We start from the raw sequence: 27,518 nt of genomic DNA, 5'->3' as shown, positions 1-27,518 counted from the left end.
GGGATCCCGCTGCCCCCTCGCCCCCGCTGCGAGATCCCCGCGCTGCATCGCATCGCACGGGAGCCGCTCACCCCGAGGGCCGGGACAAATAGCCCAACTCAGAAGACGAGGAAGGGTTTTTCCCTCGATTATTTCCCAGCACAACACCGTTTCGGGCTTTTCAAAAAGCAGCTGGCAAGAAGCACTCTATTGGCAGAGATCAGTTTCAAGGTATTTAATCCCAGCAAGGGCAAAGTAAACATTAAAACACAAAACACACAGCTATAAAGCAAGGGTCATAGCAGCTAATGCCAGCCTCCCTCTGCATGGGGGTTTGTTCTACAGAGCAATGCAGTGCTGAAACACATGCATCCACTTACAGCTGGCCTTACTTTCCCCAGGCATTCTGTCTTCTGAAGCAATAAACTCATAACCACAAACAACTACCTACAGCTATTCTTATTAAATGGCCAAAAACAGGGGTGGGCATTACATGGTTTCAAAATACAAATTATTTAGGCGAATCTTTAGCTAGCACACCTTCCAACTAGGAATCAAAGGACAGAAATAAAGCCATTTTCATTTATGCTGCCCAATATTGCTGATGCCTTGCCCAGTCATAATGGTACAGAGCTAATGTTGCTAATTAAATTCACCGGTATGTTCTGTCTATGGGCAAATCAGTCTGCCCTTTTACAGTCAGCTCAATAGTTCAAGGAAAGCAGAGAAGCTTTTCAGCTTCTATAAAGAAATCTATAAAGCTGTTTCCTGTTGTTTTGTAAAAGCAATGTTACCAACTTCTGCTTCTAAAACAGGATTCTCCCACTCTGGTCAATTATTCCTAGCTCAGCTAGATATTATAATAAGTTTCTTAATGGCCACAAGGCAAGACCAAACAAGATTTGCTTTATTGTATCAGAAAGAGTCAGTTCTGAAAACAAAGAAGGGCATAAATTTTCTGGGTCAAACTTCTGCTTCTGAGAGGATGCCTAAGAGAAGCTCTGAAGCTTGAAAGGCAAAATCTAAACATTAATTTCTTTCAAGGTGATGGTCTACACTGCATTTTTCCTCAGTGCTCTTTGTATACAAAAACAAAGGCTCCAAGAAGCAGCTGGGTTACACTTTTGTCTTTCCAAGCAGAGCACAGATCATCAATACTTTGCTTCATGCCAGACAAAGCGGTGTCATGGAACAAGAGTACCACCAACAGAAGCAAAGCTGATGATTTTTACCTTCTACGGACAAATGCAGAAATAAGAACAAGACTTGCCATACAGGTTGACTAAAGAGACAACCCTCACCATACATCACACTTCTGCCAGGCAACTCTGATACAGAACTCTGATTGTTTGCAGAACAGGGGAGGGAAACAGCAAACTCTCCCTCTAATTACCTCTAAACATGAAGCTCAGAATCAAACCAAGTCTTCTTTCATCTCTTAAATTAATCTTGTTGTACACAAAGGTGCAAATACATCTTTTCACGCCTGCCCTGAAAAACTGCTGGGGAAGGCAGAACTGCTGTCCTGGGAGATGTTTGCTACAAGAAGCCCAGGTGATCAGAAATTCTGGTCCCTTCTCACACCTCTAGACTTACCTGATACAGTGTCTCCGGAGACAGGTGCAAATCTCTACCCAGCAAAGCATAAGAAGAACAATAGGAAAATAAATCCAACTCTAAGGCAGAGGACTCATGGGAATTGAGACCGATTAAGTTAAGATCTTGTTCCATTAGAAATAAGGAGCGCTGTGTTTGTTTGGGATTTGAATGACCTGCCTTAATTACATTTTAATTTGTTCCTTCTCCCTTAAACTTGAGGGATATTTGACACCCATAAGGTTTAGGAAAATAAAGCAAAACTCTGAATGGCACTGCTCTTACTGTCAATATCAGCCATGAACAAATTCCTTGTACCAATCTGGAAAGCCCACTGCAAAATGGGATTTTTGGCTGATTTTAGAAACTGAAGTATTATTGAAAGCTGCAGTGGATGTGGAAGCAGCTATCTGTTTTATCAAGACCGGTGTCATGTCTCTTCCAGACCTGCATTAATGATTCCTTATTTTCCATGATGCTGGATCATTTAAAACACAATGGCAAGGTAAAAGCCTACAAGACTCAGTCTGCACATGTTTTGCAACAGGGACAGAAAAAAAATAAAGTGGAATTTTCCTTCAAAGAAAAAAGTCCTTGCATGGACATTTTAAAAATAAAAAGCTTAAGAAAGACCCATGTTAAGAAGAAAGTACCCACTTATTTGCAGAGGAGCTAAAGTTGCAGGGCACCAAACACATTATAGTGTATTCTGAGCAAGGTCTGAAGAAGTTATGAGCTACAAAATTGTAACTGAGCTAAAGGGGACTAGGAGTCTGTCAGAGCAGTGGTGTGAAGCTGGGGGAAAGCATCTTGATGGATGAAGTAAGTTTGGGCACAGAATAGCATGCAACCATTTGCTGGTTCTCTTGTGCAGCGCAAGTCACTTCTAACAGAAAGGCAGACTTATCAAAGGGCTACTTCTTCAACCACCTAGGACATGCAATATTTGGGAGGTACAAGGCAGAATGGCCACCAGATGGAGATCTGGGAAAGGGTATAATGCTGACCCCACCGACAAGTTCTGCAGGTGGTGAAAGCTTAAGGTGAATCAGGTAAAGCAGACAGGTCACTCCTCAGAGGTGAGACTTCAGAACACAAAATCTATGCCCAGAAGTGCTGAAGAAGCCAGGTACTGAAATTTACCTCTGCACAACCATGACTTGAAGCAAATTTAATTCCAAATCCTGAAAATAGGGGATTATTCACCGTCAGGTTGTGCAAACCAGCACTGTGACACCTATAGTAAGATTTATACTTCTGATGACAACTTTATTTCATCATTTAACTGTTGGATGTCATCTCCAGGTCTAGCAGATGTGCTCCAGAATATAAACAAGCTATTCACAGGCTTCAAAACATTTAGCTATTGGCAGAGGAAACATTAAAACCAGCTCCTTTTGGAACTGGTTCCAGAGTGAGGTTTGTTTTTTGTCAAAGGCCTTACAAATTCTGATGGCATCTCTTTGATCACTGAAGCCAGGAACCAAACTCCACGTACTCAGGCACTGCATACCATGGCAGGGCCTCAGGTATATGGGACATTTTGAATTGTATGCTGTTCCTGACATTGGAGTGCTGGGGAGAAAATGGCAAAACTGTTTGAAAACACCAAGGGCTCTCTTTTAGTATTAGTTCAGTAGACAGCTGCCATTCTAGTAGTGTCAGTGGATCCAGCTCCAGTAACTTCAATTTCTACTTTCAACTCCACAGCATCCCTCTATAGCTTTATCTACTAAAGAATATCATAAAGAAGGCTGGCTGGTGACTCAAACACATTCTAGCAGAGAATGAGAAGTCATTACTAAGTTTCAGAAGTAGCAGCTCAACCTAAAAGAAATCCTGTTTCAATAATAGTTCCAAACATACTACATTAACAAGCCCTACATACACCTCATGACCATACTTTATTTTACAACTGAGAACCCCATGCAGAAATTCTCATAAACAGATTTATCTTTTAACATACTGCAGTGAGGATGAAAGCAAGCTAACAGCAAGATTTGATGGAAATAATAAGAATCATTCCCAGGCTACTCTAATGCACTGCTTCCTAAAACCTGCTGGCTTAATTCATCTCATCTTGCATGCAGTCCATGCCTCCTGCTTTCTCATCTGTCCTTTAGCTAATGCTCTCAAGTAAAAAAAATCAATCCTAATGAGACAGTCACTTCAGTGTCAGAGAAGAAACACACAAGAAAAACTAATACTGAACAGTAAAAACCTTGTTATCTCTGTTGAGCTCTAGGATAGGTTTGTATACCTGAATGTCCATACATTGACCCTCCAGCACCACAAACTAATAACATAATAACATAACTGAATAACATAACTGCCATTTCTGACTAACTCTGCACAATGAAAGAAAGCAAGGTTATTTCTAGTTGCCCATTCCAGTCAAAAGGTGACAAAGTACATTGTGGCTGGATTCAAGACAATTAAATAGTATTTGATTTGAAGGACAAGAGATTTGCAAGAAACATTGGTTTTGTCTTAAATAGCACTTCCCCTTATTTTCAGCTCTTTTTTTGACAAAAAGTGCCTCTAGACTACCCTAAAATTCATCCCACGAAAAGAAAAAAGTGTAGCTACTATGTGTAAGTAGTACAACAGCTTTAAACTTTTGGGGATCATTGCAGTATTATATACGGATATTTCAGTGTGTAATTGCAACTGAATTGAAATATTTAAACAATGAGAGACATAAACAGGAAGGAATTGGTTTAAAAAAATTGTCTTTCTTTCAAAAAAATTATTTTGTCTGTCATGATGTTCTGCAAATGTGTCAGTCTATTTTTAGAAAGATTAGCTTAAGTATCCACAAACTGCAATATAAATCAAGCTAACTAGCTGAAGTTGCCAAAATACACTTCCATATCATACAGCCTGCCTTTGTTGCATTTATTCAAGGTCAGCAGAGTTGTAATGAGTTGGCTGGCAAACGTTCAGCTAACTTATCTGAGAAGGAGTTTTGGCCTTTTTTCCTTGAAGTTTTCACTGAGAAAGCCTCTTGCCTTTTCGATCACAAATTAGGCATAGAAAATGTGAGGCAAATGCATATCAATTTAGTAACATATGCTTGAGCTCGTAGTGAAGAGAAGCATGCAACCTATATGCAAAGACAAAATGCTCCTTCAACAGCAGAGTTGTAGGTGGCAGTCTGAGAAGGAAAAGATGAGAACTTCGTCTGTGATCTAAAGTACAAGGAACCAAAGCAGAACATCAGGTTAGAATTCTGAGTCAGAAAGGAAAAGCTAACTTCTAGTCTCTTATTCTCCAGAGGTACATCTGTCTATGTTAGAAAAGGTTTATTTGGCTGCTTAACCACAGGTACTATTGCAGACAAGCTTACCTTATCCAGCAACACATTCTGCCACAAACGGAAGATACTGAGGTAGCTTCTGTCTCTTGCACTGAATGATGTGAAGAAAAACTGCAGAAAAAAACCAAGATAAAACATAAGCTCACGTATAGCTATTTTCAGGAATCCCAGAATGCTTCCTTTTATCTTGAATATCCCAAGGTCATCAGTAACAGCTTGCATCATTTCACATTCAACAAACCTGGGGTCATATTCCTCAGGTTCCACAGTTTGCATCACTTTCAGTGATGATTTTCCCCAATGTCCACACAGTAAATGCAGACACTTGCTATTCTGGCCATGTGACTAGACTTGGTATAAAGGAAGAGCTCCTCCTCAACTTAAACACACTTAAATTTTTCCCACAGAAGGTTGAACAAATCAGAAACATATGCCTGTTTCTTACAGGCCACAGGTATTTCAATTCTTCTGCTGCATAAGCCTTTTACTAACATTTTCACACAAGATGATGTGAAATTAAAATAATTAAAATAGGAGATCAAATTATGTGCATAATTTCAAGTATTAAAATCTTTCCCATTGGAAAGTTGGGGTTTTTTTAGCAAAGAGGTCTATCTTCCTTGTCAATGAAAGTTAATACTGGATGAATTGAGAAGGAACAGCCAAATAAGATGAATCACAGTTGTTTCCAAAGAACAGCTCCAGGTTCACTGTGGAAAGCTCTGTTCTTTGCCAAGAATTATTATTTTCAAGGCATTTATAGAAGAACTAATCACAAAGCGTATTACACATAAGACACTGCATCATGCTTTTCAGTTTTTCAAATACACACTCAAAAACTTCATTTCCCAGCACATGTTCTGGGGTAAATTTCTCCATTACTCAAAACCCATGACATCACAGTCCTTTTGTTTTCAGTAGTTTTCTTCAAGGAGTACCTGAAATCCAGTGACTTGGATATTTTTCCAGTATGAAGAACACACATTCTGAATTCATGCTTTGAATTAGTTTTCCTTTGAACAAGTGACACAAACTTTTACTTTCTGGTTACTGTATCAACCCCAGTAAAGGATTTTGCAGTCAAAGTGGAGGTGAATTATCAAGCAAACCTAAGTCTGCCTTCTAATCCCAACCACATTTAAACATTTGACAGAGAAGTACTTATGCAAATATAGACTAGAACAAGTGCTGTGATCAGGACTCTATAATTTAGCAAGAATAAATTTAAAACCAGATTTTTACCTTCTCTCCTTTTGTTGCTATTTGTATGGCATTTGGAATGAGACGAGCAGTCTTCTCCTTTGTCATCAAAGTTATATCCTTCAAAGCAATAGAAATCTAAGCAGAAACACATTAAATAAGACATAGTAAAAATAACCTATGACTAAAAAGTTAGAAGTTATAGAACATGCAAGAAGAACTCAAACTAACCCCAAACCCTGGGATGCAATTCAGATGAGATCACAAAGGCAATTACTGTCTCCACTTGCTGCTTTAACAGCAAGCATTTCAAATGAGAAGCTGAGGTGACTTAAGAGTAATTTCCTCTTCTTTCACACTAGGACTAGGGAAATAAGTGATTCTTTCTGCTTTTCTTCCACTCCTCCAGCCACAATCCCAACCAAACACAAATCGCAGATCTGAAAGTCAATCCCAATCAGAATGCTAGACATAAAGCAGGCCATAGATGAGAGAGATCAGGTAACAGACTATCTCACAGATGTTTACAATATAGTCAACTTTCAAAATTTTATTTGCAGTCTAGCCACTGCAAGAAATTCTTCCTGCCTAGGCACATTTGACTTGTATATTAGTAGTTGAAATATTTCTGTTTAGAAGAACATGGTCTGATTGGCTGCAAGAAGCCATTTCCTTCCAGCCTGCCTCCCTTCTCTTGAATATAAGGCTGCGCTGCCATTCAGCATAGAGAAAGGAAGAACATACATCTCTAACTTGTTTATTCCTGTGTAAGCAGGAAGTTCTCCCCTTACTCCCTCTCTCCTTACAACAATACAGCCTGCTAATGAGGTCCCAAACTTGGCTGTACCATTGTAGCTGATGAGCTCAGATTGCCTAAAGGTATTGCTGAAGATATCACCCTACTAGACAGGCAGAAACAGGCTACCAGGATGCATGCTGTTTTGGATTAAAAAAAGCCCCAATCAGTCTTTAAACAGTTTATACATTCAAGGGTATAATTCCAATGGGTTTATTTTTTAATTAATTTCACATCTAAAATAAGACATTTAATCATCAAATCCATCTGATGAAATTAAGCTTGGTTTTCAGTTAAGTATTTCTACAGCCCCTACGGGCTTAAATACACAAGCTATTTGTTGTTTGTCCTGTGTATTTTGGAGCACTCAAATGCGAGATAGTAACTTAAGTTATGAGCAGTCTCATAATTCACAGAACATTTTGACATGTCTATCCTCTGTTTGCTAGGTTATCTTCCTTTTCTTATTCACTGCTTCATGCAAGTTCTACAGCAGATGCAACAACTGCATCAGAACGAAGAAATTTAAACTCATTAACCTAATCTGACAGAAATAAAGAGCCAACATATCACAAATGCCTACCTTTGCTTGTACTGTTCAAAAGCCACAGACCACAATATGAGAACTTGCAAAAGTCATTTATCAATTCCCTTCAGCTATTCTTAGATGCTGATCTTTACATGTAAGGCTATCTCAAGTAAGGTTTAATGCTGGAGAGTTCTTGAATAGGGCAACATCACATACCATGTCATGCCCCAGGACTTACAGTAGGAGGTTATATGTTACATTCCAGAGGACAATTTTGCATGGTAAGGAAAAGCAAATTGTCATTACAGAACTGTAAATAGTCAGCTTTAGCATAATTCCTAAACTTCTTATGTTGAATAACAGACTGAACAGGCTTACTTCAGCATTCAGATGCCTCCACTGCTACTCTTATTTTACATAATGGATTTGAATTTCCACTCAGGGACGCAGGCTCTTTCTTCACAGCCCAGAATTACTCTTATGAGATTGACAGAATGAGATCTGAGAGACTCTATATCCAGATAGGATAGGACATGGAAAAGGTGAGATTCAAGTGAGCTAAGAAATCTTACTGTGGTCTCCCATCGGAAAATGTTGCTGTGGAAGCAGAGCCAGTTTTCAGAGAGATACAAGCGTCCTTGCAGCAGGATGTCCTTCTGGAGCGCACAGGCGTAATCTGTGTACAGAGAACAAGAGCAAATTACTCACCCACTGACTGCAGCACAGCTGACCCAAACCTGTTAAGTAAAATGAAATGGGATATTAAAATACAGTAAAAAGCCATTTCTTTCACTTTTAAGAAATCTACAAAGGCAGACTAGTACTGGCCTGCATCCAGACCATTGCTCTAGGAACAGCCCAAAGCCAGAGTTGATGGTACATCCATGTGAGGACAGCATTCCATCTGTCAACCCCTGTGCACTATCTTAGTTTTTCAGAGAAGAGGCATCAGGCAAGACCAGAAGTACATGGGAGAAGTATTCATTAGTCAAACTTCAAAGCATCTAAACAACAGAATACACAAACATTTTATAGTACAACATTATACTGTCAACATAACAGTAGTTCATATGTTGCAGCAAGATAATAGTTTTCTACTAAACAGATCCTGTCACTAGCTAAAACTATCTGCAGAGTGAGACACTAACAGGCAGATTGAAGCTATCCAGTTCTTGAGGCAGGGGATACTTCCTGAAGTTGACTATCATTTTTATGATTCTGTCTCTGACTGAAACACCCCTATTGAGAAATAGATTTCATCTACAATGTAATTACCCATCATCAGATACCTGCTAATTAAGAACTAGAGCAGAGGATTTAGTTGCACTTCTTAAAAATCTCAGAGCTTTCCCAGTTTCAGAGCCTGAAGATTCAAACAAAAGAAATTTTCAGAAGAACTGCTGCTAGATAATTAAGATGGACCTCTTTGGGGAGGTCCAACCTAAAGAAGGCTACCTAACATACACAAAATATGCAGAATGTATGTATTGATGCAATATATATATCAGTGATTTTACCCTTAGAGGTATCTAATAGCTTTATACCTGGTATTGTCTGAGCCACAGTTTTGATTTTGTGTACTACAAGAACATAATAAATACAGTTCTTGTTCGAATATCAAGAAGTTCAGGAGTCCCCAACATCCTAACTTCAAGCTAAATCGGCACTTACAGAAGCTTTTATTATGATTCTTAAAATTCTCTAGCGTTTTCCTCCTCAACTAATCAAATAAATTTCCTTGTAACAAGAATGGGGCAAGTATACAAGCCCTTGGAGATGTAACCACAAATAGAACTACAGAAGCTTAAATGTAAAGAACTAAGTGCATGTTTGAGAACTGTCGGATACCAAAATGCTGACAGAGGAAGGCGACAGGAGTTTGAAGTCAAGGACTTGAGGAGAGCATTACTAAGAAGCTTGCATCTGACTTCTGTGGTTTTTAGGAGAGGGATTCAGACCTACAAAGGTCATCATTGGGCAACTGATGAGAAATCCCACTCTGACCTACCTACACAAAAGAGACTATCAAAACAAATGGAACAGATTAGCATTTCTCCTTTTAAGTTTTCAGAACCAGTAACTTAATATTTTGCTTGAAAACAACATTTTCAGGCAGATTATAATAGCACTCCTTTAAGCTCCCATTTAGACAGTCTAAGTAATTCCTTTCATTTTAAGAAAATATTATTTTATATAATATTTATATACAGTGCTCATTACAGCGGAATAGTTGCTTATTTTTAACAGCTGATTTAAAAAGAAAAGCAGTAACAATTCTTTTAATGAACAGCAGCAAGCAATGGCTTCTTGGAGCACTGTAAAGCCTGTACCAAGTTTCTCTACACCAAGCAAAGGAAGAGCTCCTTGCTTAGAGGATGCAAAAAGTCCTTTCAAGGAAACACTGCTTTTTATGGAGTAAAAGAAATTTTTATGAAAGTACTGGCTTTGCTTCTTATGGAACAGATTGAGATTAACCCATTACTAAATCTCTCTAAATCCTATGCAGTCTCTTTGAAACTGTGCTTCAGAGTTTGCTCCACGGCTTCCTGCATCAATGCAGTAGAAGGAGAAACATCAAAACAATGCTTTGAAGTAATACCCTTTCCTTCTGTTTTACATCCCTACTGAAGTATTTTAGAAATGCATAAGGTGTTTCAGAGGATAACTGCCTCTTGAGGCTGGAAAAAGACACAGGGATTTAAGAGCTTCAGAGCTGTTGCTTGCATACTCCAAGCATACACTAAACAGCCTCTCAATATTCACTTCCTTAAAAGTTCATAAAATGAGAGATGAACTTGGAACAGTCACAATGCCACTTTTGTAAGAAAATATACAGTGTATTTGTTACATAAATACAACACAGGCAGGTGATAAAGAAGGGAATAAGGTGCATCACTATGCAAAGGAGGTAGGGTTGCCATCTTTGGATTCTGCAGCAGAGCTGAAACATAGCTGGAAAAGGAATATTTCAGTGCTGAGAAAAGTTATGCATCATAGTTTGATATTCCCTGACATCTGCTTCTTTCCTCTCCCATTCATCTGAAAAATAGTCTTTTAAATTACAACCACCCACGTGTCACTCTGTCCCAGGAGTCACATTATTCAAGGTGCCTTGGGCAAGGGTATTAGTTCCAGGGAACAAGGGGAAAGCTTTTTCTAAAGATGATCTACCTAATTAACAGGATCTCAGAAGCAACATCCCTTTTTTTTCCCACAAAGCAGGCAGTAGAAGAGAGGAGTATGGACCTGGCTTTCCTTGAAGGCATTTCATGCTAGATCAAAGACAGGAGAATAGGGAGTTATCACCTGTAGTCAGAATTTGCCATAAAAAACCCAAAATGCTTTGACACGTCTGCAATCTGAAGTCACCAAACAGAAGACAAGGACTTTTGCTGTAATTACTTCTTACCTACTATAAGTCTCTCTGAGTCTGGCAGATGAGAAAACTGTCTCTTGAATTCCTCACTCCTATATTTGTATGTGGAACTTGAGAGCTGCAACAAAGAACAGTAAAAGGTTATGCAAACAGATTTATTTTCAGCCATCAACTGTCTTCATACTGGATATGTAATTTTATCTTGAAGAACAAATGAACCTCAGAAGAGCAATAAAGAATAGGTGGTATCTAAATGTGATCATCACTGTAACTTTATGCTTACTTATGTAAGAGTATTTATTTGGCATAGGCCAAACTATTCCCTGTATCAGGCCAGATGCCAGTCACAAGGCATTACAGTGCTATGATAGCAACCTGCTCCACCCATAAGAGGATGAGAGCTCTTCTGGGACTAAATACTCTAGCACAGACTAAGTAAAAAGGCAGCAAGGCCATAACACAGAGGTGACAGAAAAAAATCAAGCCCTCATGGAGGCAAATAGAACAAAAGGACCCAACAGAGAACATCGATGTCTACTTGGAGTACCACTTCAGGAATACTACAATGCACTGGATTTTTCAACAGTTGCTGTAACTAGACCTGTAAGAACAAAGGTAATAGTTTCCTCCAGTAAGAATGAATAGCAGCACCACCATCACTTCTTGATTTTCTGTCATGTTCTACAGTTCACCCCATTTTAAAGATATCACTGTCTATGATTTTCTTAAGATTCAAATTGCAGTAAACTCATAGCAGAGAGGACTATCTCAATGGACTTTACCTCCTTACTCCTATAAACAAATGTGCCCACTCAGCACAGCACATTCTCCAGAAAATATTCTGCAGAGAAGTCCTACTATTCATTTTCAGTTGTAAGAGGATCAGTTTTTTTTTCTTAACAGATATTGGTCACTTATTTTAGAGGCAGTCTTAACTAAATGAGGTATAAGGCCATGACTCAGCTGAACTAAAACTATTACAGGAAGAAATCACTTTTAAGTGTTCCTAGAACCAGGTATAATTATACTACAAAAGCCTCTTTCACACTTTTTTTAAACATTTCTAAAGATATAAAGCACATAGATGCTATTCTCTTTTTGAGCACCTGTATTACACCAAAACTTGACATTCACCATTAAACCCATCTCCACCATAAGATTAGTTGCTATTTATATTTAGGATGGGGGAAGAAGGAAGAAAGGAGGCAAAGAACCACTTTTGACTGTATGACCTTACTTTTGACACACTCCTGCAGCATGTCAGTTGGCCACTACTCTTCCACTATGTATGTGCTTGTCCAAAAAACCCCAGGACAAAAACAGATTTTTCTTCAGCTTGATGGCCTTTTAAAAAACCAGAAAAAATACAGTGCTCCCACCTCCTCAAGATTCCCACATTTTGCTCTCTTTCTCTTTGGACATTCCTGCTTCTTGCAGCTCAAAAGTTCCCTGAACACCACCCTACATTTAGATCTTACAATTGTCATTGTCTGGCATCTTATACTTGAGAATTGAGCTCTTAGGCCACAGGAAGCACAAATTCAAGTGCAACCTCAAAGTCAAGTGCATGTAATACGCAAGAGAGCAAAGTTGCTCTGACACAGATCAGCTTTTAAAAATTAAGTCAATTTACCTTCTACTACCATGAATAAAAAAAAGCCTATATGTTTGACCTCTGAGTACATATTTGCTCTCCATTGATATTCTGAGCATTGTAATTCAAAAAGGCAGCATGGGATGGAGACAAAAAATACAGACACCCTCCCCTTTTGAGAAAAGTAAACATGAAAGGTTTGGGTGTAGCTAAAGAGGAACATGTTAGACATGTCTCCTCTAAACTGTAATGCCTCCAGTTATATTTCAGTTATTTCTGTGATTATAAAAACAACATTCTTGGAAAGCACATAATCTGCAGAAGTAGGTGGGCTATGGTATCTTGGCTTGCAACATCCAGCCTTGAAATGCACACTTTTAACTGAGCATCAAAAAAAGGCATCCAATATCTGCACTGCTTTGAAGAAATCTTGTTCTTTGCAATTGCTCTGAAAAGAGACATAGGGAAAAAATAAAAATTAACTCACACCTGTCAAGTTTCCACCTGTAGTTCCAGAGACCCTATGGTTTACACACAGTCCTAACTCAGCTGACTGAAGTCTGGGGGGTGTGTATTGCCAATGCCAGCTTACAGGGAATAAAAGAATTGGTTTGCCATGAGAGGAAAATTAAAGTCACAATTTGTGAAATCATGATTTAGGAAACAATGCTTTTAAAGAGAAATGTAGTTTCTCAAACATGATGTATACAAGAGATAAGAGCTACACTGAAGTTCAGCATCTTTGTGGTTATAAGACAAAAGGAATCAAAGAAAAGGGGCATCACAGTGTCACAGACATATTTATATTAGTGCCTGAATCAGCCAGTTCAACAGCTCCAAGAATCCAGACTCAGGATACTGAGTTTTACTTAGAACTGAAATTTTTCTAGAGCATAAAACTTACTACAGCTTGTCTTAGAAACCCTTGCTGGCATTTAGAAGTGTTGTCATGAGTGACTGGACTCTAAGAAAACCTTATTAATCGTAGATTTCTACTGAGCTCTTTGGACACAGAATCTGCTCCGAATCCTTATCTAATCAGCAGAAAAATGTGAGCACATTGAAACTTTTGAACCTTATCTTTTCCCTACTTTGCATGAAAACTAGCTCACTTAAATATGTACTTTTTAACTACTCAGTAGGTGGCTTGGTGATTGAGAAGAGATCCCTCAACAGACTTGGGAAACAAGAGGGGCAATTTTAACATTAATAGCAATTTCAACTTCCCTAAAGTGAAGAAAACAAGACATTTCTATGAATACAGCATCTCTCCTAATCTCTACTATAATGTCCAACATGTGACAGCATTTGAAGCAGGTTGCCATCTCTGAGTTACAAAATCTAGCACCAAATATAAAAAGAGGAAAGACATAAAACAAGTTGGAGCATGGCACTCACAAGATGAAAACAGCAATTTGTTTTTAATACACACACATTTCTAAGTTTAATTATAAACCATCAGGCAAACACTTGGCCTGAGGATAATCTTAGGCATTTATGTTATGCTATATTTAATCACTAAGGAAATTATTAAGTGCAGCCAACAACTTATTAGCATTTTTTATCTGAAGCCACAAAATATACCAGAAACCTGTAAAATAGCATAAACAGAAAATCATTTTCAGTGACAACCAGAAAGTTTTACAGAAGACAGTTATGTAAGAGCCAGATATTGGATACACATAACCAAATGATTCTCATACCTTGTTTGGAAATGGATGGTTCAACTATATAAAGTCATGGTCCAGAAAAAAATTATGTAAACTTAAATAGAACAAAGCTGAGTTACTTATAGGATAGAAGCCTGTTAAAAAAAACAGATTCCCTTCACAATTACATCTTTAAAGTGTAGCCACTGCAAACAATTTGAGCCATTTAGCAAACTGCAGAGGAAAATTAAGCAACAACTTCTCCCAGGAATACAGCAAAAATCCTAATCATTAGGAAAGTATTTGACTGCAGATATCACTAAGCATGCAAATAAGCAATCAATTTCAGCAGAATGGTGTGCACATTTTTTAACAATCACTAATGACAGCAAAAATTCTGCATTTGTTTTGTTAGTGCTTTCCCTTTGTTTTGAGACACCATAAAACCCAGGTAATCTGACGATTTGCATTCTACAGTTGTGACATGCAGCTATGAATTCAACAGCTGAGAGTACAGGTAAGTTGAACTTATCAGTAGGGTAATAACTCATATCTAGTTTCAAGAGATGCCTCCCACTGAGCTTCAGTCTCAGTATCAGTTACCACCACAGGCTCAGGGTCCCAGAATCAAACAAGCCTATAAGCAAGCTACCCAAACTACCATTTCTTTTATGCTCAGAAGCCTCACTTAACCATCAAAATATGGCACATGGAACTTAAAGCTTTGCTCCTCTAACAACATTTAAATCCAAGCCACTAACTCTAAACCCCAAATAAAAGATCACCCGACTATTCCCCAAAGACCTGTACTTTCCTATGAAGTTTCTAGACATGGTCAAAGACAATTTTAGAGGTATTAGTAAGGTTAGGATAAAAGTACATTTTAACCTTACATTAGCATATTAAAACAAACATTAAGTATTCTGGCAAAAGCTGTTTTGTTTCTACTGAATAACAATTTCTTCCCTATTCAAATTCATATAAAACCCTTCTAGCATCAGGAGAAAGAAAAAAAAAACCACAGCCTCCAGAATAACAACACCCAGTCAGAGAGAAGTCTGGATTTTGTACAAGATTCCTCTATACTGCAAATGTTCTTTAAACTTACCTGATTAGGGAAAAATATGGAAGTAAAAGTAGAGAAAAATACCAACCCAAAAAACCCAGAAAGAACCTAAACAAAACATACTAAGATCCCACTTTCAGTGAGATTAAAGCCTCACTAGCGGAGATGAGAACCAAGTTAAATGAGGCTTTTGTTCAGGGCTGTTAACAGTGTAAGGCAGACAAACATGAGACTTCACATACTCCAAGACAGATTCAGGAAGACTCCCTTATTAACACAGGAACACTTCCTATGGCACACTGAGATGATCTCTCACCTGTAAAAGGTGCCAGGTCTGACAAGCCTTTCCATCACAGAAATGTTGATCCCACTGCAGCCATTTCTTTAGTCCACAAAAGTTCATTATTCATCCAATCTAATCTATTATATACTAGCCGCAGCTCTCTGGCTTTAAAAGTAGAGCTGCAATGACCAAATTTCTCTTTGGAAAAAAATAAAATATATATTTTACCTTTTTAAATTAAAAGTTACTCTGGATAGAAAAATCCATCCTACCTATGGATAGTTCTTCTGCTAGTATATTTGGTTAACTTTATCTTTTCTTTGTGAATTATTTTTGGATTGTAAGCAAGTTACTCCATATCTCCTTCTGAGGTAGGAATTAAGCTTCTCAAGCCTATCAGCAAAAAGATTGTTCTTTTTCAGACTTATTCTTCTGGCTTTTCTGAATCCTCTCATTTTCAGTGTCCTTCTTGAAAGCTAGATATAGCATTGCAGGAATTACCACAAACATAAATCTGAATCATAGATTGCTTTTAGGCACAGAATCACAGTGAAAGCTCACATCCACATGACTACCAGTCTGCCTTATCTTTTTGCAGTTACAGGGCACACTTTCCCACTTCTCCTGACACCAAGCACTAGGCTGTACATTGGAAGTGTCAGACTTCTTCAGTTCACCTTGTCACACAAACAGTCCAGATCCATTCTGTTACAGTGATCTATTTTCACTAAGCACTTCTTAACAAAAATCTCAAAAAAATCTGTATAGGAACAATTTTCAATCTTTGAGTACTCAAAAGCTTTACTAGCAGTGACTTACGTTTTCTCTCTTGAAGGACAAAAGCATTTCTTTTGCATGGGGAAAATACTACTCACAGGACCATGACATTACTTAGGGTGACTTACTGTGCTGCACACACTATACTGTGCCCTTTGGTTCACTTTTGTTGGTTTTGGGAGGAGTGTTGTGTGTGTTTGGGAGTTTTTGGTTGTTGGGTTTTTTTTTTAATAAGGAGATATTTGATTACATCTGCTTATCCACACAGTTGTATTTAACTGATATACCTCTCATGATCTATCAACCAAATAAAAAAAAAAGGAAACAAAGCAACTGTTGCCAGGGTTTGCTCAGCCATTGTATTCCTTAGGAGCCTGCTTTCCAAAAGTTCCCACGCTCTCAAAGAAATGCGAACAAGCTCCTAGTCACAGTGGGAGGGGGAAATGTTTAGGGAGCTACAGCTATTTTCCTTATATTCATTACATGTTTTTTTTCCTTCACCCTTACCTGTGGAGAGGGGAGTCTCATAAGCATAGGGCCAATGGCAGCACAGGGCTGCCATTATGCATTATGCCCCATTCCTGTGGCCCAGCCCCCCTCTTCTTTGTGGAAGCTGAAAGAGAAAGGAACTCTAACATTTCTTAGTGATTGAGCAGAAAAACAAGAGTGTTCTCCTTCAGTGGCACCCAGAAGAACTTTGGTGAAAGTATGTCTTTCTTCTGTTGGAAATACAGAATGTATAATTTAAAGAAAGAGATATTAAAATACAGGTCACTGGCAAATGCTCCAGCTACTGTATCTTCCAGGGGTTAGTTTGGTTGGGGGTGGGGAAAGTTGGGGTCAACAGGGGAGTGAGGGGTGGTAGTTTTGTTTTTTTAAGCCTATGAGACCCCATAAACAAGGCTAAAGACAGAGTCCCTAGATCTCCCAAAATGAGTGTTACTATTAACTAGTTCTCACATAGGCACCACTAACACCAGGAGCTTCCGAAAATCCACATAGAAAGAAACTCCTCAGAACTGTTTTTTAATTCACTATTATGGAGAGCTGCTAAAATACCAGACGCCCACTCAGAAAACATTTGACACCCAGTGTCAAGAAAGCGACTGAATGAGGTATTTCTGAAAGGAAGACTATTTCCATTTATTTTGTAGACTGGGAACAGCACATCAAAGCATTGTGTCCCACAGGAGTAGCCCAGCTCTCACCAAGTGAGATGGACATCAGTCTCACCAAGCCAGCATTGACCTGGCACATGGTGAAAGCTTGTTTTCCTGAAAAGCAGTTCTGGGCAGCTACTGACCAGGGAGAACTGATCACAAGTGTTTCCCCATGTAGAAAATGAACTTGGCTGAGCTGGAATACTGATCACCAGAAGGCCTGGTCATTTCCCACACCTCACCAGTCACAATGTTCTTCCAAGAGCAGGAATGAAGTCTCATGCTTGAGCTTCACCTATATGAGTATGAATATCAAAACACAGTGGAGCATGGCTTGAAAAACGGCCTAGAAAATCCACAACCAAAGTTGTTACAATTATGATTTTGACAGACAGGAAAATTTAACATCCTATGAAATACTATGCTGCTAACATCAGATTATATAATTATAACAAAGGTAACATTTTTGTGAAGAATTTTAAAATCTGGCATCCTTCCCAAGAAGAAAATTAAAATATTTAGAGTTGAAAATATAAAGGTATTTCTTCAGAGAACTCTGAGTTGCATAACCAATTAGAGATTACATTTTTCATGTTCTTAAAAAAAAGGAAAAAACCAAAACACCCAACAAACCAAAACAGTAGAACAGACTGGGAAGAATTTTGTAACAGAGTATTTCAGTTTAGAACATGTGAGGAACTCTCACAGATTTCTCTTTCAAGGTCACACCAAAATTAGCTCATTTTCCCATTTCACTGAAATAGGGTTTAGCTGAAGGAGCTTGGGAAACTGATAATTTTCTTATCAATTATAAGAAAGCCTCCTGGCATCACTAGTACTATATATTTTTTCCTGAAAAACAATAGCTTGGATTGAGAATATCCTCTGCTTATTCTGATGCAATGGTTTTGTAGTATTCAGTAGTTTTTCTTCTGAAAGCATGTGTTTTAAAGCATTTTAACAGTGAGGCCAATGTACTTTCATAACAACTCTGATTTGGAGATAAAAATCTCAAGCTTGCCACATACAGTGCAGAACAAAGCATATGTTCCATTTCAGAATAAAACTGACTGAGGCATGAAGCTCATGTAAAGTCAGAAGACACACACGCCCTACACATCTTCCCCTAGCTCCCTGCAGCCTGTTCCAAACCATACAAATCTCTGGCCAAAGCCTCTACAGCTCCCCCCTCTCTCACCCACTTGCTCAGAGCTGGTGCTGGCCACCTTCCAGCAGTGCTAGCTAGTGTTCTGCCAGCCTCTGTTTGCATGCTGGTTTGGAAAACAGGCTGGAACACCCCAGCCTTGCAGAACAGGCACACAAATACTGCAGCAACTGGGCAAAGAAAACTTATGCAGGAGTGACATTTAAGAATTGCCCAGCTCCAATCTAAAACTACCATCACCAACTGATTTTGGGAAGCAGACTGCAGTAGCATAGATCACTTCAAGTTCACAGAAGTCCCAAAAGGGAATAGCAGAGGAAAAGTACTATCACCAGGGAAACATCAGCTTGGAAAGAAGCACTTAATGCCTGGCACCTCTCCTCTCTGCATCCCTGAAGGCTACAATCCATGAACCAGTCTGAAGAGTACATCTGTACCTGGCAGCTCAGCATGGAGACAAATCTACTCTCACACAAAAATCAGCCACTGTCTCCTGTTTTAAGTCAGGCTGAGGTTCAGAGCAAGAGCTCAGGACATCAGGGCATCCTTCATGCACACCCAAATTCCCCAAAATGTATACATTACCAGCCACCCAGAGCTCAGCTCTTCATAAGAACTTTCAGGCAAGGGATCCAGGGTTCTGCATGCCCAGCAGATCTCTGCCTGCTCTGAGAGGGGAACAGCAGCCATGCACCTATTCTGCTTTCTTTACACTGGCTCTCCCTTTCCACCTGCCTTACCTGTCTGCTACATTTCCACAACTAACTATATGGAGTCAGGAGCAAAGAGAGAGCCCTCTCCCAGCACAGCCCTACTGAGGAAACTGACAGAAGGAACAGAAAAATGCATGTCAAGGCCTTGTAATCAATTGGATTTCAATCTGAATGTCTAAAACGAGAAGATAATGGAACAAAAAGAGGCTGTATTTACAGTCATTTTGCAGCCCCGGCTGCTGGCTAGGGTAAAGTAGCTGTCTCTGTGCACCTAGCTGGGTGGTGGCTTTGGAGGACCTGCAGTTCTGCTGGCAAGATCAGCTACATATGTAAATAGCAGGAACTGGTTTCACCAGAAAAACAAGGTAACTCTTCTGCTTTCCCAAAGCAAAGACAGGATATATCATGGGGAATCTTCTTGTTCTGAAAGAGCAGCAAAATACTGGGAAGTATATCCATATAGAAGAATATTTACTGGCAATTTATTTCCATCAGAAAGCCAGTGAGAGGATTCAAAGTGATCTCAGAAAGGCCTTACCAGAGCCTGGGTACCAGTGTGACTCAGTTCTCAAAAATAGCATTAGCATAGACTGTTTTGAGTGCATTTCCTGTTTATAAGATAACACTATCTGCAGCTGATTGAACACCTGAATGTGGACGTTTGCAATTAGCAATGAGTCTGATTATTTCAGGTCCAAATATAATTATTTATATGACTGCCACCAAGCACCTCTGAGTTTGGATGAAACACTTAGACTTTAAATATGAAAATTAAGTAAAAAGTTCAAGAGCTTTGGACACTTCCATGGACAAACATCTTCCTCAGTTCTGAATTAGAAATTAAACTACTTTTAAGAGCCAAGGTGTCCCAATCTCAGATTTATTCAGCATCCTCATCAACACCTCCCTTGCTGGAAATAACATTTTTGAACCTGGTAGTAAAACTAGTCCTATAATACCCCTGACCAGATACCACATCTCATGTTGCCTCCCCAGAACTAGCACAAGTCAAGTTCACAGGGTTATTAACTGCCAAACTCCTTCTCTTTTAGGGGAAAATTGTGGATCTCTATCTACTTTCTTGACTTCATAAATGCAGCATTCAAGCATTCTTTTTGTTCTATTTTAGTAATTTTGTCTACCCCATGAAAATTTAACAAAAAGGAAAAGGGTAAATCAAAATATAACTACAAAGTCCTGTGATACACCAACTTCTAAAACAAACTTAATACAAACCAACCAAGCGTGTTTGGATGAACTCTGCACTACCTTAACACTCAATTGTACTTAAAGTGAGTTTGTCATCCTCCAGCACAAAGTTACCCTTTAGCTCAAGTCAATCTGTCCACTCCTCAGGCTAATTCTGAGTCTTGTAACTATGTTGTCCAGGTTTCAACAGTGTACTAAGTACTATGATGCAATAGCAATTAAAAGCCTAATCAAGATTATTTCCTTTTGGATAACAAAATACATTCCTTTCTGAACAACAGTTTCATCTGACTCACTTTGTTTTTATGGTACATGTATGAAACAAGTTATTGGCTAATGTTATTGGTTAAGAATATCTGTTTTTTCACCTGATCTTTCACTGCAGGCTGCCCAAGTAATGCAAAGAAATTGCCTGTCTTTAGACTTATTTGATCCATTTAACAGACACAGGGAAAATCCAGATGTTTTCAGGGTGATGAAAAATGCCTTATACAATAAAGAAACTACAAGACATAAGTTCTCAACTCATCTTCCTTACCTGCAACAGAGTCCCACCAAGATTATTTGATGCCAAAGTAACCAAATTCAGAAGCAAATGAACAGCACCCTTCAGCTGAACATTTCCCTCCTTTTCCTGCAGTAAAATCTGTCTCTCTGTAACTGCATCTCTGATGTATATTTAAGTTTAGTAACAGTGCCCAAACAAGGATCAGAAAACGAAATCGTGAAGGAAACAATCACCATGGTAGTAATTCCCCTTGGTCCATTTAGTTTTTAGCAACTCATACAAGGAGACATAAATGCTTTCAATCAGGACTACAGTGAATACCTGAAGGAGCATATTAAACCACAACAACACATAGATGCAGGAGTGACTGTGGCCAATTACATAAACTGCTTTGCTATAAATTACTCTGGTCATCTCATTAAGCCTGCCAGCAGCCCTGCCGCACTTGAAATTCTATGGAAAGTGGCACTCACCAAGCCATTGCCCCAAAAGTTCTCCTGGCTGCTGCTAATAACTTCATATACCACAAAACAATCATATATTGCAGTTTTATCTACCTGTCTTCTTTCATCTCCTTATATACCCGTGGTTCACCAGTAGCAGACCTGAAAAAGACAGTGCTACCCCCACTACCTGTTTGCAGAAATACAAGCTGTAAACGAACAACTAAGGCTAAAAATAAAATATAAAAAAATCTTTTTTCCATCTCCTGGAATTGACTTTTAAAGTTTTCATTCTCCATTAGGGACTTCCCTTTTTTAAAAGGATATCACTATTCCAACTCCATGCAGATTGCCTGAGCCATGTTGCCTTTCTAATGGTTTTTCTCCCAATGGCTAGAAAAAAATAAAATAATTCAGATTTTTGTGGTGTATTTCTTTCTGACCTTTTATACTTAATCTTCAGGTTCTAGACTAATTTATATGTGTATAGTAATAATTTATGCTACCTACTGCTGCAGCTGGCAAAAGCTTATTTTGACAGGGCACCACTGGAAGCCTTTGCTTAGAACTGGTCGAAATTTTATTGCAACTAGCAGATCTACCTCAGTGCTCAGTCTGGAGCTGCATCAACAGCCCTAAAGACATTCCCAGCACAAAAAGAAGGGAGAAAACCCCTTTAGCCTAATCACCCATGTTCAAGGGTTGGTTAGAACTGCAGTCTGTCTTCCTACCAGGTTAAAAAACTGCTGCTGTATAATTAGGGTTATCACAGGGCTGAAAAAAGGTACCTGTTTCTGGAGATTCCAGGCAGGTAAACAAGTAACATGCCAGTCCTACAACTACAGCAAAAGCTATTTGTACTAAAGCTAGGGCATTTTAAAAAACCAAACAAAATAAACAAAAGCCCAACTAACAAAACACCAAAATGCAGCATTAATGTGCTTAAAGGCTTTTAATCCCTTTGTAGACCTATAGCAATTAATTTAACCAATTCTCATTGTCCTTAGCAGACTGCTTCATACCAGCAAATAAAAAGGAGGCCAAAAATCCTCCTCCAATATCAAGAGAATTGATGCATCTCCTCCACAACCCAAACATTTAGAGGCACAGATAAGAAGAAACATACCAAGTATACAACATAAGAGAGAGCTACTGTCACGAGGCCTCAAATATTAGCCCCCAAAACAATTACCACTTCAACCAGCCCAGTAAGCCATTCCAAGAGTGGTGTGAGTCTTCAGAGAAAGGTGGAAGGAGGATTCAAACAACTACAGATACAAGAAATATTTCATTTAATCCTACCAGTCTTGGGGCCCAAAGTGCCTAAATTTGTATCTGTGCCTCAATAAGTTATCTTCCAAATTGTGATATATATCTGCATCCCTCCTTGTGCAGGTTTGAGTTATATATGCTTATTGTATTCTTGCCACACATATTGTCACATACTCACAGACTAGTTCTTTCTTGTAGAAACCAGATCCATGTGTGTAAAAATTCAAAATAATTTCTCCATCTTGTGCAACCTTAGTTGCTTTCATAATATGAAAAGTAAAAGGCTTATTTTCACTGTATCAATTATTTGCTTCCATTTTCAAACTCCTTCACACTGACCAACACTTTAAACTGGCTTTCAACTTATACTCCAATCAATTGCCTTTTTAAGCCTTTTTTATTATCTTCTTTTCAACACCTCCTTGACATCTCATATTTTCAAGTTCTTAAAGAAGCCTCCCAGATACAAGCAATTTTCTGAGATGCTCATTTGATTTCCACTCATTCCACCTACCTTTTCATTCCAAGGGAAGGACTTACTTTTTTGGGGTTTTTTTCCGTGGGCATTCTTCTTACTGTGGAGACACATGAACTTTCTTTGACTGTTCATTAATACAAACTAGAGTTCCCAGACACAACATCCTCACTTTTGATGCAAGGATCCTTTTCATTAGCTTGCTCATTCACCTTTACCTTCTTCACTATGGTAGGAAAATACTTAAGGCTTTCACAGGTTTCTTCTTCCAAGGATATAAAACTGAACCATATTTCAGTATGAAGGGCATAAAAAAGGATAAAAAGGTGAATTCAGAATCCTGAGATAGGGCTTCCAGATATAACAATTTCCAGTCATCTTTGACTTTAATCATATATTTACAGTTGCCAGAACTAGGACTATTTAATCAACTGGAGATAAAAGCTTTACAGTTTCCAGTGGAGAGAGAAAGCCCCAAGATTAAGTTTGTAAGCAATCTTTTTTTTTCTTCCAGTGAGTTTACCGAAGTCCAGCTTTGTCCACCTTCAGGTGGAGAAAAAAAACAAAAACAAAAACCAAAAAATATCCCATGACACCATCAAAAACAGCAGTCAGTAATACTGTCAGTTTAAGAACTGCTTACAGTAACAGAGAAAACTAATTATTTCTCAAAATTATTAAGTAAAGATATCCAAAGTGGTTTTTTTTTTAAGAGGTAAGGAAAATTCCACATACTAGGATAATCTTCTTCCCTCCCTGATAATTTTTTGGTTTCCCTTTCCTTCTCCCCACTCACCATAGCCAGGAGAGAGATTGTGTCCCAGAGGCTGCCAACCCTAGCCTGCTGCTAATTACATGTGCTCACAGCACCTATTGAGCATTCATGATACCTGGCCTGACTTCCAGAGGCATGGCACAACTGCCTACTCCCACTCAATCCATGAAAAATTGAAGTCAAACCAGTCAGGCTCTAACATTCACATGTAGTTTCTATCATCAGCAAAACAAGAGCACATCACCCTCAGAAGAAATGAACCCTTGGAGCAAACCTAAGTTGCTGGAAACATGCAGCCTCTCCAAGCAAATAACCCTGGCAACAAAGCTGATCCCTGGATGCTACCAGAGGCAAACCCTGCTGTTGTAGCAATTCCTCCATTCTAGTGACTCAGGAGTGGGAGCGAGCATAACTGGTCCGCACCTGCCACACGACACTAAGATCACCTTTGTCAAGTGTTAGTGACACATATTTTACACACTGCAACAGGCTGCCTTCCATGCTGTCACCTACACATTTACTATGACTCAGAATTCAGGAAGATTTAACAATTTCGTTTAATAGTCAGCAGCTGATCATCAACCATGCAAGTTATTGAAACGTTTTCTGTCAAGTGCAAGGAGAGATGCCAATGACATAACATTTTAAATAGAATTAATTAATTTTCACCTCGAATTTGTGACTTCCTGGTTCTTGCTGCTTTACAATTCAGTCGCCTTGAGGCTGAGAAAATAAGCACCGTGGCTTCCTGCAACCAGACTGGTACAGGCTTTTAAAACTAATCTGTGACAGATGGTAAGGCTACAACATTTCCAGCAACAGCATTATCTTACAAGAGGGAAGTATTTGAGCAATTACTTTGTTTTAACTGCAGGGTCATGTTTGCAGAACCAGATAAACACCAACATCAAACACATACTAAGGTCTTGGAGTATAAATCAGGCAGAAGATAATAATTTAATCATAGTGAAAAACACCTTACACAGCAGCTGCCACCACATTGAAGGATCCCACTCTCCTGAAGTTATGGGCATACATTACTACAGGAAGCAGAGTGGCACTGTGAGGACACATAATATCCTGCGCTGTGCAGGCTCAAAGCTCTGTTCAAAGAAACTTCAAGCCTTTAGCATGTGTCTCAAACCTAAGAGTGCAAAGCCAATAGTACATCTACATTCGACATATAGAATACTCTAATAAATTTATTTTAAATCGCCAGGCCTATCAAGGAAACAGAGTTGGTAACTGCAGTGTTTCCAACAACCCAACACCAAGACCTGAACAGGTTTATTCCTTGCACAAAATACCACCTGCATTAGTGGTTGTACACAAACCATCGAGCATTAGCTTACAGAATCTAATTTGCCACCTAACAAGAACATAGCTGGCAGTGGCAATGTCTGCACAGCATGACTTCCTATCGACTCAAGTACAGACACACAGCTGGGCACAGGCAGGAGAGCCCTGGATCAGCCTTGGCTTTGTAGGGATAGTGAAGAAAATACTAACACCCCAAGAACTCACTCTAGCAACACGAGTCTATGACCTGCTGGCATTTTATTAGTATTAGTCCTGTCCCATTTCCATTGGCTCCAGATTACTACTGCATTTTTAAGCGTACACATGCATTTGGAGGGGATTTAACCTATGGCCCGAGATGCAAAAACAAATGTCCTGACCATTAGGACATCTGCTTGTGAAGAGGAGTGATGAAAACATACAAGCTAGATTTATAAACAAGGAGTTGGAAAATCTGATCTCCTGCTTCTGCTCACAGCACAGACTCATTCTGGCCTTCACTAGTTACTCAATCTTTCACCTGCTAAGCACAATGAACACTGTGACGACCTCATCAGGAGAAGGACACGGTGGACCAGATGATGTTCTATGAGCTGAAGCACACAGATGTACTGAGGACACCTGATACAGAACCTGAGTCAGATTACCTTCCTCACAGCTCTGGCATTCTATGTCTCCACAAGATCAGCTGTTACCCTGCCTGTGGCTCCATGCACACGCGGTCTCGTTCCCTATCAAACAATAACAATCCATGCACCAAATTAACAGCAAAACATACACACTCCAAGTCTACACACATACACATTCACCTTCTCTCAAGGCACTTAAAAAAAAATCTACCAAAAGAAAAGTACTGAAAGAAGCACTTATTATTTATTACCCACTCTGCTTTCAGTCAGGCATTTCCCCAGAAAGGAAAAAAATTCAATTACTTATTTTCTGCCTTTTTTATTCACAAAGTCAATTTTTACAGGAAACACAGGAAGTTTATTTACTCTTGTGGAAAACAAATATGTTTACTTGACAAAAACAAAGACTAAGAATGCAATTCAGAACCACCAACCACCACCAGGAATCAAAATTCAGCCCTTATGCTTAAAAAGCATCAAAGCATCAAAAATGTATTTCTATAGGCATAAGAAACACTGGCATGGGTTGGCTGGCAAGGGTTCATGCCAGGACCTGGGAGAAAGGGCTGGGCACAGAAGCCACAAGATCTGTCACTAACTTGATCTGAGACATCAGATAAACAACTTCACCCCCTCTCAGTCTCACCTTACACTTCAGTAAACCAGTAATGATAAAATTACCTGCCTCACTACATGGGTGGAGAACACTTTAGTAATTCATGACTACAAAGCAACTTGAGAACTGGGAATATAAAGCTTGTACGTATACACACATATGTAAATTAAAACAGACATGTATTATATTTATAAATTAAAACCAAGTTAGCAGAGAGCTCAATCACATTACCCAAAAGCTCCAGTCAGCACTCCAGCTATACTGAGCAGGACCCTGCATTTTCTCTGAGCATGAATTAGGAGTCTCCTCTGAATCAGCAAGTAGCTGGTTAATAAGACCATGATCCACTTCATGAACTTCCTGTGAACAAAGAAGTAAGGTATGTAATCCAGCAGTGGTGGAGAAAGGTGAAACAAGATGGTTAGTCCATTTAACAGCTGTATATTAAATGAAACCTGACATGGTAGTTTCACCAAGGTAAGTGGCATGGAAACACTTCCACTGACAGCTTTTTGATTTGTTTTATTTTGTTCCACCTAGACTACACTATATTTAATTATATTTAACATTTTTTATCAAAATATTTTATTTCTGGTGCAGCCCCCCCATCTTGCATGTTGAAGCTGCACAGAAACTTAGAACTCAGATAATATTAACACAAGACATCAGGGCCTAACATGCAGCACGTCTCAGGAACCTGTACCTTTCAGAACTTGAGAAAGGTCATACAGGTGTAGCATTTTTACCAGAGGACTGGCATATATTATTATATTACTGATACATCAAGTGTTTACACTTACTGTTAGTTACACCATAAAATGCACATAAATACAAACACTTCAGAGACAAATAATTTGACTCATATCATACTATTAAGATAACAAGCAGCACTATTTTCTAATTCTGTAGCACTCCCCATTGTTATCAATATTCTTCGCTTTGGAAGTCAGTTTTACTTTATGAAGGGAAACTGAGCCACAGAATGTCACTTGTGCCATCCCAGCCAGCAAACGATACGAAACCAGCCCAGGGCCCAAACCAGTAACCCCGCCTGTACTACCGGCGGATGAGGTACCGCTGGGTTTCAACT

At 39.0% G+C, this 27,518-nt stretch overlaps 1 protein-coding gene across 7 annotated transcripts in view; it reads right to left on the bottom strand.

Annotated features, from left to right (window-relative positions):
- The window catches only part of GRAMD1C (GRAM domain containing 1C), a 51,151-nt gene that overhangs the window by 22,941 nt on the left and 692 nt on the right, over nucleotides 1–27,518 (bottom strand). For 3 of the 7 annotated variants that reach the window (XM_030234227.2, XM_030234228.2, XM_050973133.1), the window contains exons 2-6: nucleotides 26,660–26,788; nucleotides 10,829–10,913; nucleotides 7,992–8,095; nucleotides 6,137–6,232; nucleotides 4,925–5,005 (exon numbers count right to left, since the gene is read on the bottom strand). In XM_030234227.2, coding sequence (XP_030090087.1) covers nucleotides 4,925–5,005; nucleotides 6,137–6,232; nucleotides 7,992–8,095; nucleotides 10,829–10,913; nucleotides 26,660–26,788 — 495 coding nt within the window. Of the gene's footprint in view, nucleotides 1–4,924; nucleotides 5,006–6,136; nucleotides 6,233–7,991; nucleotides 8,096–10,828; nucleotides 10,914–23,148; nucleotides 23,392–23,905; nucleotides 24,026–26,659; nucleotides 26,789–27,488; nucleotides 27,505–27,518 lie in introns of those variants that run through there. The other 4 variants (XM_009102550.4, XM_050973125.1, XM_030234229.2 and 1 more) reach the window with 4 other exon arrangements.

The sequence above is a fragment of the Serinus canaria genome, chromosome 1 (genome assembly GCF_022539315.1).
Source record: "Serinus canaria isolate serCan28SL12 chromosome 1, serCan2020, whole genome shotgun sequence".
Classification (NCBI taxonomy): Eukaryota; Metazoa; Chordata; class Aves; order Passeriformes; family Fringillidae; genus Serinus; species Serinus canaria.
Note: the sequence above shows the minus strand (reverse complement) of the source record. Positions and strands in the feature narration are given on the sequence as shown.